Below are 11,964 nucleotides of genomic sequence, written 5' to 3'. Positions count from 1 at the left end.
ATGTACCGATCCAACCCTGACGGCCTCACCTCAGCTCTAAACCAATCAGTGAGCCGTGTTGCTCATTAACATGTTTGTCCTTTAAAGGCTTCCGTAGAATATTATTGGACTCTCTTTCCTTTTTTTCTCCGGCGTCTCGTGATGTTGAGCGCTCCACTGAGCTGTGATGTTCTGGGACACCTTCGGTCCCGGTCAGACCTGTAGGTCCACGTGGTCCGAGGTCGTCTTCTGCCCCGCGTGCTCCTCAGGACTCGTGTCACCGGAGCGCCACCGAGCGGATTACCTCAGATTACATCCCGCTCCTCTCTCACGTCCTGCCGTGTGTTTTTTTCCTCTCTTGTCTCGTGCACACAGATTGTCTCGGCCTGCGCTTCACCTGGCTGCACGCCGTCTTCGACAACTTCCCCTCGTTGCTGAATTTCGCTCTGAAGCTCCGCTGCGCCACGGGGCTCTGTCCTCGCCAGCTGGAAGATTACGGCTGCTCCTGTCGATATGCGGCGGCTGGGAACCCCATGGACGCTCTGGACGTGTGAGTGCAAGGCTCCGACCGCGGCGGCAGGAAGCAGCTGCTAAATTTAAAATACAGCATGGCATGGCTTAATCCAATCAGAGGCCCGAGGCGGGTGCGTGCAGAGTCTCAAATAAAGAGTTTTGCTAACCAGCCTTTAAGTGAAGCTTGATGAAGCTAAGAATGAAATCTGTACTGAGAGAATAAAGATGTGAGTCAGCATGCTTCAAGCAAAGCTGCATCTCTTTATGAAAGCTGGAAATCAGGCGGCAACATGAAAACTTCACCGACTGCAGTACCCGTTTTAAACACTAGGGGGCAGCTCTCTGTGATGATTAGAGTTTAGACTGCAGTACCCGTTTTAAACACTAGGGGGCAGCTCTCTGTGATGATTAGAGTTTAGACTGCAGTACCCGTTTTAAACACTAGGGGGGGGCAGCTCTCTGTGATGATTAGAGTTTAGACTGCAGTACCCGTTTTAAACACTAGGGGGCAGCTCTCTGTGATGATTAGAGTTTAGACTGCAGTACTCATTTTAAACACTAGGGGGCAGCTCTCTGTGATGATTAGAGTTTAGACTGCAGTACCCGTTTTAAACACTAGGGGGCAGAGTGACAGACTGCTCCTTTAAAGACTCGGAGTGTGTCGTCTTTGTTTCTTCTTCTTCCTCTGTAGCTGCTGCGACGCTCACAGGATGTGTTACCTGCACGCTGCCCCCTGCAGGCAGGAGCTGCCTCTCCTCCCCGACGACTTCACCTGCCCAGCAGCAAACAGCAGCTGTGGTAAGAGTCACCGACCTGTGACCTTGAGATGACCTTCCTGCTTGGTACACATCTTTAATGCAGCGTCTCTCTCTTTGCTGCAGCAGATGTTGGTGATTGGTGTCAGCAGACGTTTTGTGAGTGTGACCAGGCGGCCATCGACTGCATGGCGCTGAGCTCGTACAACGCCAGCCTGAGAGGCCTCGCCGAGTCGTCCTGCTCGGCTTCAAACCGCACAGGTAGCTTCATCTTCAAGCTTCTTTTTTTAAAGTGTTTTTATCGTTGCTCTTCTTCTGTGGTTTTTCCGTCTTTAAGAACGTCAGCTGACAGATCAGCTCGCCTTCGCTCTGTGTTTCAGATGTGTCGAGCAGCTCCTTCAACACCAGCGAGGTCCTCAGAGAGACAGGTCAGTCTGAGGGTCTCTGTCAGGTCACTATTGAACTGTTACCATGGCGACGATAGACCAGTAAGGTTATTGACTCATGAAGCCGTCCAGGAAAGAGACGACTTTATTCGTATCAAACCTGAGACATGACTCATGTTGGACGGCTTTATCCTCTCTCCTTGTACCCTCACTCGTTTCCTCTCTCCTTGTAGCCTCTCTCGTTTCCTCTCTCCTTGTAGCCTCTCTCGTTTCCTCTCTCCTTGTAGCCTCTCTCGTTTCCTCTCTCCTTGTAGCCTCTCTCGTTTCCTCTCTCCTTGTAGCCTCTCTCGTTTCCTCTCTCCATGTAGCCTCTCTCGTTTCCTCTCTCGTTTCCTCTCTCCTTGTAGCCTCTCTCGTTTCCTCTCTCCTTCTACCCTCACTCGTTTCCTCTCTCCTTGTAGCCTCTCTCGTTTCCTCTCTCCTTGTAGCCTCTCTCGTTTCCTCTCTCCATGTAGCCTCTCTCGTTTCCTCTCTCCTTGTAGCCTCTCTCGTTTCCTCTCTCCTTGTAGCCTCTCTCGTTTCCTCTCTCCTTGTAGCCTCTCTCGTTTCCTCTCTCCTTGTAGCCTCTCTCGTTTCCTCTCTCCTTGTAGCCTGTCTCCTGAATCTGTTTTTTCTCGTCTCCTCTCCCCTCGTCTCCTCTCCCCTCTGTCCTTGTCCTTGCCCTTGTCACATCTCTCCTCTTTTTCTCCTCTCCCCTTGTCCCCTCTCTCTCCTCATCTCTTCTCCCCTTGTCCCCTGCCTCTCCATCTCTTCTCCTCTTGTCCCCTCTCTCTCCTCATCTCCTCTCCATCTCTTCTCCCCTTGTCCCCTCCCTCTCCATCTCTTCTCTCCTCGTCCCCTCTCTCTCTCCTCGTCCTCTCTCTCCTCTTGTCCCCTCTCTCTCCTTGTCCCCTCTCTCCTCTTGTCCCCTCTCTCTCCTCGTCCCCTCTCTCCTCGTCCCCTCTCTCCTTGTCCCCTCCCTCCTCCCCTCCTGGTGTGAATTGAAGCGATTGGATGAGTGACGTCAGTTGATCGATTGGTGCAGAGTCAGGGACCATGGAGGACGTGAGGACTGAGATGTCCGTGTCAGCGTTGTCCAGACGGCGGTCAGCGGGTCAGCGTCGTTGTCTTTGAGGTGGCGATCGATCGGCTGCAAAGTCACGAGGATGCGTCACACCTCTGTGACTCTCAGCCAATTAAAACAATGACCTGCTGGTGTTTTGATCTCAGCCCACACACAGCCGGCGAGGAAAGAGAAAGAAGCTTCTGTGGTAGAATCTGAAGTCAGGAGGAGGAACTGGCTGCTGCAGGTTCCCTTCATGTGTTGAGACACAGGGAGGTCATGTGACTTGTCTGTGTGTATATATATATATATATATATATATATATATATATATATATATATAAATAAATGTAGAGAGAGAGAGACTCATCCTCGTCCTGCTTCTGTCCAGATGTTCTCTCAGCAGGAAACCACTCGGTGAGCCAGCAGCTCTTCAACTCGTCCTTCCTGTCAGCAGGTAAAAAAAAATCCTCCGGTTCACTTTGTAAGTGAAATGAGCTCCTTCCTGTTCTGTGTACAGGACGTCAGCGGTGTAAATGCCAGGATGTTGTTCAGGATATAATCCACAGTCAGAGCATCGAGCATGCTCAGTTTGAACTCGTCTGTCTTTAACTCAGTGTTGATATTTAAATTTTCCATCGCCTCGAAAAAAGATCCAACTTTTTAATCCCTGAAATAGAAATATGAATATTAAAGATTTGAAACATGATACTTCCTGTTTCCTTTTACCACTTTAAAATGAAGGATTTTTCTGTTGTTTATGGAAGTACGCAACAAAAATAAAAATGTAATATCGGTTTAGTCCATTTTGAACTGAGATGATAAATTCGACATGTGTGGTTGTTTAAGATTCAGCGACTCGTCACTGTGATGATCAGACTGTGAGCTGTTGTTGTGTCTCGCCGGCAGAGATTGACCCGTCAGCGACCAGCAGGACGGATAACCAGAGTGACGCAGCTGCTGTGGGCAGCGACCTCGTCACCCCGCCGCCAGCCCCGCCTCCCCCGCTGACGCCTGATGGTACGCTCGCTAATTGAGACGCGGGTCACATGTTCAACACGGGGACTCTGCTTCCTTTATTCTGATGCTTTTAGAAATGTAGCTCCAGGTCCGGGGTGAAATCGGATGGTACTGAATGAAGCTAATGTTTCTACGCGTGTGAAACTGCAATAAGCTAATTATCAATAACCTTAAATTCACATCAATGTCCAAGAACACGTTACGACTTTAAACTTCGACGAAGAAGTTGGATTAAAACAAAAAAAGTCAACCGACAGGCGAGCTAATGAAAAGCTGCCTGTTAGCTAGCGTTAGCTATCTGCTGGAGACGCCTGGTTTAGCCTGTGGAGCTAACACATAGCTTTCAGTGACACACTGTGTGATCAGCAGAAGGTCAGGCTAACACTCTTTGATCATCCTTCAACAGATCCTCCTTCGGTGCAGCCAATCAGGGTGTACAGGGGGTGAATTCTGATTGGTCCATCTTTGGCCAGAACTAGAGAGTTTCCAGACATATTAGATTAGCAGTAGACTAATCAGTGTTGAAGTTCAGTCGAGATATTTGAGGCCCTTGAAAGATGCTGTTACTTTAAATGTGGCGTTACCTTCAATGCTAGCATGCTAACAGCCAACATGTTGATATTAAACTCATGGGGAAGCTGCGGTGGTCGAGCCTCGGCGAGCGGTCGAGCCTCGGCGAGAGGTCGAGCCTCGGCGAGCGGCCGGCACAGTCTTGGTGATTGAAGGTAGAAGCTGTAAGCGACCTCTGTTTGTCGTTTCAGACGAGTTGGAGGAGGGTGAAGGTGGTGCGGAGGAGGAAGAAGAAGAGGAAGAGCAGACTCACACCAGTTTCATCTCTGAAGGTAAAACAGTTACATTACTCACCCTCTCGTTTCCATCTGTACAGACTTACTAAGACCCCCCTCCCCCCTCCCCCCCTCCTCCCAGGAGTATTCCTCTGCCAAACTTGTGTTTTTCCAAGCTGCTCATAATTACATTTGGCTCAAGCTGACCGTTCTGCAGCTTCCACAACACCAGAAATAATTTCCCCGCTGTTCGTCGCCTCCTGCTGCTCAGTGACTCACTCGGCTCAGACGCTTCCTGTCGCTGTTTGTTTTTTTTTTGTTTTTTTTATTGTCGCCGCTCTTTCAGATTTGAGTGAGGCTTGGACAGAGGAAGCACTCAAGCTGGAGGAGATAAATACAGATCAGACAGCCCACAGTCCTCCTGCAGAGAGTCCTGCTGTCTGCGTCCATCACGAGCCGTGACAAGCAGTCCACGTTATTTTAGACACGCACAGTTGGGGGAAGTTTACTTTCTATACCGATGACACCAGCGTGTGTTTCTTTAACTGAGCAGCGATTCTCCAAACGTCCGATTGACGGGAACGTTTCGGATTCTGTCGCACACTTCTCGTTTAAACATGAAGAAATCAACGACGCTCTGCACGACTTTTACTTTGAAAATAATTTATAATTTAGTTTTTTAAATGTTTTAAAGACATCTTCCTACAAATAAAAAGTTGTTTTGTTTGATAGCTTGTTAGCTTGTTTGAAGCTAATGTAAGTAACGTTATCAAGTTAAACTGACATGACTGATCCAGTCCACTTTCTTAAAGGTCACATGTCACCATGTTGCTTTGACCTTTAGCGCAGCGTCGCTGCAAACATTCGTTCAGTTTAATAAACTTTGGATGAAACTTTAAAAATGTGGCGTTGCAGAGTCCGGCTCGATGGTCGAGCCGACCAATCATTCTGCACCGAGTTCTGGAAATGAAAACGAAGAGAGCTCTACGGCAGCACCAACCTCCGACGCTGACGTCACCTCAACGTCCAGGTGGACTACAACTTCATGGAAGACTACAAATCCCAGAGAGGCGACACCAACGGGCGTGAAGGAGTCGTCTGAGGAGGGAGAGTCAGAAACGACGACCTTCTTTGCGACGTCAGCAAAACCACAAGTCAGGTCTGAAGAGACAGAAACGTCCGCCGCCTTTAAATCATCTGAAGAAGAGGAGGAGGAGGATGATGATGAAGAGGAAGAGAAAGCTTCAGATGAAGACGGTGAGTTAATGTTCGCTCTGATCTTTTGTCTTCATACTGCAGCTCCCAACCAGCGTTCAAACATCTTTACGCTCTTCTCCATAGAAATCGACGTGCTAACAACAACAACAACCGCCGTAACCATAACAACGCAGACGACAACAACAACAACAACGACATCGACGCAGCCTGTAAACACAGACGAGTCTGAGGAGGAGAGAGGAGGTCCGACAACGTCGACCACGACAGGTGGGTCTGTGACAGCGGCTTTACAAACCCTCCACAAACCCTTCAAATATATTTAAAAAAAAAAAAATATGACGATTAGAAGACACAAACAAAAATGAAAAAATAAATAAAATAAACCACGAAAAAACAGACGATAACACCAGAAAAGGTGAATAAAGTGAAAACATAAAACAGCCCACGTCCTCCTCATGTTCACGTCCAGGTTTAATCACATTTAAATCCAGCAGGGGGCGGCCTACACGTTTTCTACCTTCTTCTTTCAAGTCTGAAGGTCGAGGGTTCGATCCCCAGCTCCTGCAGCCACACAGACTAAACCCGTCTAAACCCGTTTGAACACATTTAGTCTTTGACCTTTGGATGGAGAACGTGTCCCCGTGTTCTCCTTCATTAAATGTAACCTGCAGAGTGGTTCCTTTATTTTCGGACTCTTCTAGAACACGGTGCAGCACAGATCAGTGGTTTCCTCTGAATATGAGACACCTGACACCTGACAGCAGCTTCTTTACTGTGGCAGGTCCAGAAGTCTCCACCAGGGCGATGCAGAGATCACAAACCTCCGGACCCTCGAGGACCCCGGTGAGACCCCCAGATCCCGACGCTTCACAGGAGGGGGTCTCCACGCCGCGGAGTCCTGCAGCTCTCCTGAGCAGAGGTGAGGCTGCTCACTGCGCCCTGAACATCACCTCGTATTAAAGGGTCATCGTTCTTCTTAATCTGCCTCAGGTCAGGGGACGCCACGCCCAACATCCTCCCCGACTACGTCAGTGAAGAGCTGGACCGCTCAGTCCACGCCGACGCCGCCGCGGCGAGTCACACTCCTGAAACCCAGATCAGAGCTCGCCACGTCGACGAGGAGGACCGCACCGGGACCGCCGCCCACGACCGCTGAGGCCGACTCTGAGGAGGAGGAGGAGCAGTCTGAACCAGCAGAGACTCCGCCCCCCTGTGAGGACGGGCAGCCGGCTGACAGCTCGCAGGAGAGAGACACAGATGGTACGGTTCGATTCCCACGCCGTCGTAAAAATACTCTCGACCATAAGAAGCTCCTCCCGCCTGCTCATCATCCAAAGTTCAAAACAGGAAAGTTCGTCCCTCACAGAAACAAACGAGGAAGAGGAGAAATATCACGAGAGAAACCTGACAAACAAGAATCTCCCCCCCGGTAGCCCTGCAGCGTTCTGCCTCCTTTATTTATTTTTTGGCTCATTTTCAAGAAAATAACTTTTTTAACTTTGTTGAATCTTTGTGTTTTTGTTGCTGCAGATATCAAAGATCATTTTCAAAAATGGAAATCAATGAAAATGTGTTTCTGTGAATCTGTTTCATGAAGTCAGGAGAGTCGCTCAGAGGAGGACGGTGCCGTTCTTCGCCTGGTCTCTGCTGGAGTCTGTCGGGTTGACCGACATTCAGCCGCAGCCCGACAGCAAAGGTAAAACGCCGTCTGCGTTCTCTTAAACTCTTCACGTCCTCCCACCTGACCGTGCGTCCTCACACAGAGTGCAGTCGCTCGTTCACCCTGTACGGAGCGGACGGGCGAGCCAGGCGGGAGATGGCGTCTCTCGGGGAGATGCTGCACTGCCTGACGGGACGCTGTCCGCACGAGTACGAGATGTACGGCTGCTACTGCGGACAGGAGGGCGGGGGGACGCCTCAGGACCAGCTGGACAGGTCGGTACCGAGCAGGACGAGGCGAGGTCCAGGTGTTAGACGTTTCTGTTTTTGGTCTGTGTGGTATCAACCAATCACGGACAAGCAGACAAAACCGTCAGAACACAGATATTTGGAGGTGTTCAACACGCTTTGAAAGTTTTTAAACATAGCAACATCCGGTCGGTTTCTCCGTGTTGTAAAAAGCTAACAGGCTCCGCCCCCTTCCTCCTCAGGTGCTGCTTCTTCCATCAGTGCTGCCTGGAGCAGATCGGCTCCATGGGCTGCAGGTCGGGGAGGAAGCAGGACGCTCGGATCTCCTGTGAGAACGGGAGACCTCGATGTGAGTACAGACGTCACGCCGAGCGTCTCCTCTGTGAATGTTCCCGCGTGACGTGTCGGCCGTCTCCTCCTCAGGTCAGGGCGCCACGGCGTGCGACAAGCTGCAGTGTGTGTGTGACAAAGCCACCGCCGAGTGTATGGCGGCCGCTCACTTTAACCACAGCCTGCCACCGCCGCAGTGCCACGAGCCCAGACCTCCCTGCCGCAGGGCCAGCAGACCCCCTAAACCCCCCCAAACCCCGGCTTGGCCCTCAGTCCAGCGAGGAGAGCGACGAGCAGCGGGACCCGGAGAAGTCCAACGGCGAGCAGGGCACAAACACACGACCGCCACAGACATCCCAAAACAGGTGAGACCACGTGGTGGAGTCCAAACCAACAGAGCCTTGTTTCACTCTCTGCACGGACTGATCCTTTAAAATATGACTTTGAGCTCGACTTCAGGAAAACGTCTCGCTCTCTTTTACACATTTATAAAAGACTTTTACTTCTTCTGTGTACAGTGATGAAGAAAAGACAAATCCACCTGCTGCATCGTCCATACGTCCTCCTCCTCCTCCTCCCTCCAGTGAGGAGAGCAGAGAGAGCCCGACACACAGCGGGGTTCAAACATATAACCACAGGCCGAGCCAACGACCACGACCTGCAGGGAGACCTGCAGGGAGACCAGCAGAGAGACCTGCAGAGAGACCTGCAGAGAGACCAGCAGAGAGACCTGCAGAGAGACCTGCAGGGACCGGAGTGAAAGGTGAAGAAGAAGAGGAGGAGGAGGAGGAAGGGGAGAGGAGAGGAAGAGGAGGTGCAGAGGAGGAGGAGGAGGAGGAGAAGAGGAAGAGGCCAGAAAATAGAGGAGGATGTTTGTTTCTAAAGGCCTCTTCGGGGGATGAAGAAACCGGTTTTGGGAACCTCCAAGTGAAGCTTTAATGTACAGAAATCTGATGTTCACTTTGACCTTTGTGTTTCTTTCAAGGTCACATATCATTCTCTTCATCATGTGTGTGAAGTGTGTTGTTGTAAATCCACTCTGATCCTGTATTTGATCACGTCTATAAACCCCTCTATTTCAGCCCTGCTCAGAACAGGCTGTTTCTGTGTCTGTAGCTTTAAATATGTAAATGAGCTGTGTCTGGCCACGCCCCCTCTCTGGAAGGGCTCGGGTGTACTCGCTGCTTTCTGGCTCCATGTCCTATTGTTTACGGTGAGAAGGCAGACTCAGAGGGCAGAACAAACACCTAGCTGTGGGAGTGTCACCCACCTGGGGGAGGGGCTACTGCCCTTTGTGATGTCATGAAGGGAAAACCTCCAAACGGCCTGTTTGAGCACATTTTCTGAAAAGTGGAGCAGGCAGAAGACGGAGAGGATGGACTTTTCTCATCGTCGGAGGGTTTGGAGACAGACTAACATGAAGAGGATTTTGACATCGTATGTGACCTTTAACTTTTGTGATCTCGACTCCAATAAAAAAAATGAAGAGAAACTTCAAATAAACAAGAAAACATTTGTTGGTTTCTTCTTCCTTCAGAGAACAGAAATAAGACGTCACAGCTCAGAGGTTTGATAGAAACTCTTGATTTTATTCTTGAACATGAATCTTAACACACATTACTTTAAATAGAGACTCTTTAAAAAGGAGCGCTGAGGCTCTCCTGCTGCTGCTGCTCGAGGAGGAACGTGTTAAACTACGGAAGCCTGAAGGGACCAGTGGGAACGTTCTTCACTGTTTCCACATGTAAGATCTCATGTGAAAACACTGGGAGTGGACAGGGAGCCATCAAACAGCTGGAGTCAGGAGGAAGCAGTCGGACCTTTCATCTCCTGAACGTGCAGCAGGAGCAGAACCTCAGCGCCCTCTAGTGGTCACAACCATTGCTGAGACTGAAATGAAGCTGAGCTTTAGCGGGTTTTTTTAAACACGTTTTGGAAGTCTGTCGACTTGAACCTCTTAAAGTGACACCGACGTGCAAACTGCTGCATCACGAACACGCCGAACGCTCAGCAGACGCTCGCTGTCCAACGAAGAAAAAGAAAAAGTGAGTTTCAGCCTCACGGCTTCTCTGGTTTTTGTTTCAGCCTTCGTCACAGTTTAAGAAGGACTTCTTGATTTATTTGCACTTTTCATCGGGTGAATAAACAGCGTTTATGATCCAGCGGGTGGCGAGCAGGAATCTGTGCTGCTTCCGCTCAGCTTTTAGTACCAAAGTGCAAACGCAACGTGGGATTTCATCGTGACGCTTCTTCACCATTCAGCATTTGATTTTTCACCTACAGCCCGATTTATTAAAGATTTATTCAAAGCTACCGATCGATTCTGCACGCAGGTCATTTCTCTTTAAACACTGCGAGAAGCTGCAGACTGACACGTCCGACTCCAGATCCAACATTCATTCATCTGTCAGCACATTTGAAATGATCGAATGGATTGCACATTAAAGATAAGGACAGCGTTCTCCTGCATGAATCAAAGTGCACGATCCCGTTGAAACCCTGAACCGTCCAAGTCAACAACAACAACAAAAACAAAAATCACCGTTTTGTAATTTTCCCCACCCAGATAAATGTCAAGCAGGCAACGATGCATTCAATGTACAAAAATATATGATATACTGCTTTAATGACACATTCATCAGAGGAGGCGACGCCGCCTCCCGCTCACGTCCAAACAAACATCCTGAGCTGCAGTCGGACTTTTCTCCAAACAACAATCACTCGCCTGTTTTCTCTCTGCTGGCTCGTTTACTAAAAAAAAACCGTTTGGAGGAAAATCTCGACTGTCCGATGAGATATCTACAAATGGGATGTGCATTGAATGTTTCAGCATGTGCTGGCGGAGCCCTGCGGGGGGCGCCAGATGTGATATGAGGGATATCATGCAGCTAGTTGATAGAATGCAGGTGTGATATGAAATCATGACGATAGCATATTAAAACGTCACGCGGCATGTGCATAAATAATGAATGCATCAGTTCATCTATCAGTGGTGTGTGTGTGTCGCCCCCCCCCCTTCACACACACACACACACACACACACACACTGCCAGCTGCTGTCTGTATCCGTAGAAAGAGTCGCTGCTAACGCTATGCTAGTTTTGGTTAGCCCATTAAAAGCACGTGTTAGCATCAAGCTAACGAAGAAAAAAAAAAAAAAAGATGCTAGCCTAATGCTAACACAAACTGGAGGATAATGCTACAGCCCCACTGACCCGTGAGGAGACTAAAGCAGCGTCCTCGCACAGGGAGAAAAAAGAGAGAGAGAGAGCGGGGGGGGGGGGGGGGGGGGGGGGGCGACTGACACGGGTCAGATTCAAACCGCCTACATCCTCCGTACGTGGGGTGCGAGTACTACACACTAGGCTACCGGCGCCACATTTCTGACCGTCTTCAAATGAAGATGGAATCTTTGCACGTTCGTCTTTTTCTTCGCAGGTTTGAATGAAGCGAAGGTTGTCGACGTCGGGTGGTCGGTTTGAATCCCTTTGTCTTCCGTTTGGAGTCTTTTAAAAGCTTTAAACTCGAGTGGATAACGGGGACTTATAAGCGTTTCCATGACGACTCCTGAGAGAGAGAGAGGGTGATGACCACGACACACAGAATCTGTCAGACTCTCGTCTCACCTTTAAACGTACAAAAAAACCACCTGAGACTTCCACGCCGTCGTGCCGAAGAGCGAGGAGGAGGAGGAGGAGGAGGAGTGCACCTTCTTCACCGCCAACATCGGCTTCAAATCACCAACATCTGGAAGCTTTCCCCGAGCCGGCTAACTTCAGGAGTTTGAAACCTTTGAAGGACACAAAGCGTCCGTCTCTCAGGGTGCAGCCACAGCTCGCCGGGCGACTCTGATGCTCTCTGCACGGCTGCTCACGCCGAGCGGCGGCGGCGTGAATCGGCCTCAAGCTGGAGGGATTTGTGTGGCCGCTCGGCGCTCAGATCAAACTCTGATAACCATCAGTTATTAC

The 11,964-nt window shown here is 49.9% G+C and overlaps 1 protein-coding gene and 1 long non-coding RNA gene across 2 annotated transcripts; both read left to right on the top strand.

Moving 5' to 3' along the window:
- oc90 (otoconin 90) lies at nucleotides 1–8,830 on the top strand (the record flags this gene model as incomplete). Its single annotated transcript, XM_079347498.1, has 17 exons — nucleotides 1–48; nucleotides 249–529; nucleotides 1,184–1,290; nucleotides 1,374–1,508; nucleotides 1,628–1,675; nucleotides 3,127–3,192; nucleotides 3,645–3,755; nucleotides 4,517–4,597; nucleotides 5,456–5,797; nucleotides 5,882–6,025; nucleotides 6,540–6,677; nucleotides 6,749–7,018; nucleotides 7,356–7,454; nucleotides 7,522–7,693; nucleotides 7,909–8,015; nucleotides 8,090–8,361; nucleotides 8,515–8,830. 17 exons carry the CDS (start codon nucleotides 1–3, stop codon nucleotides 8,515–8,517), a joined length of 2,424 nt encoding a protein of 807 aa, XP_079203624.1. The 3' UTR covers nucleotides 8,518–8,830.
- A 636-nt stretch (nucleotides 8,831–9,466) lies between these two features.
- LOC306826174 lies at nucleotides 9,467–10,142 on the top strand. Its single transcript, XR_013779385.1, has 2 exons — nucleotides 9,467–9,767; nucleotides 9,808–10,142. It is a non-coding gene; the product is annotated as an uncharacterized lncRNA (long non-coding RNA).
- Nucleotides 10,143–11,964: the final 1,822 nt, after the last annotated feature.

The sequence above is a fragment of the Symphodus melops genome (genome assembly GCF_947650265.1).
Source record: "Symphodus melops genome assembly, chromosome: 7".
In the NCBI taxonomy this organism is placed as follows: domain Eukaryota; kingdom Metazoa; phylum Chordata; class Actinopteri; order Labriformes; family Labridae; genus Symphodus; species Symphodus melops.
The sequence above is the reverse complement of the archived record's forward strand: the minus strand, read 5'-3'. Positions and strand labels throughout refer to the sequence as shown.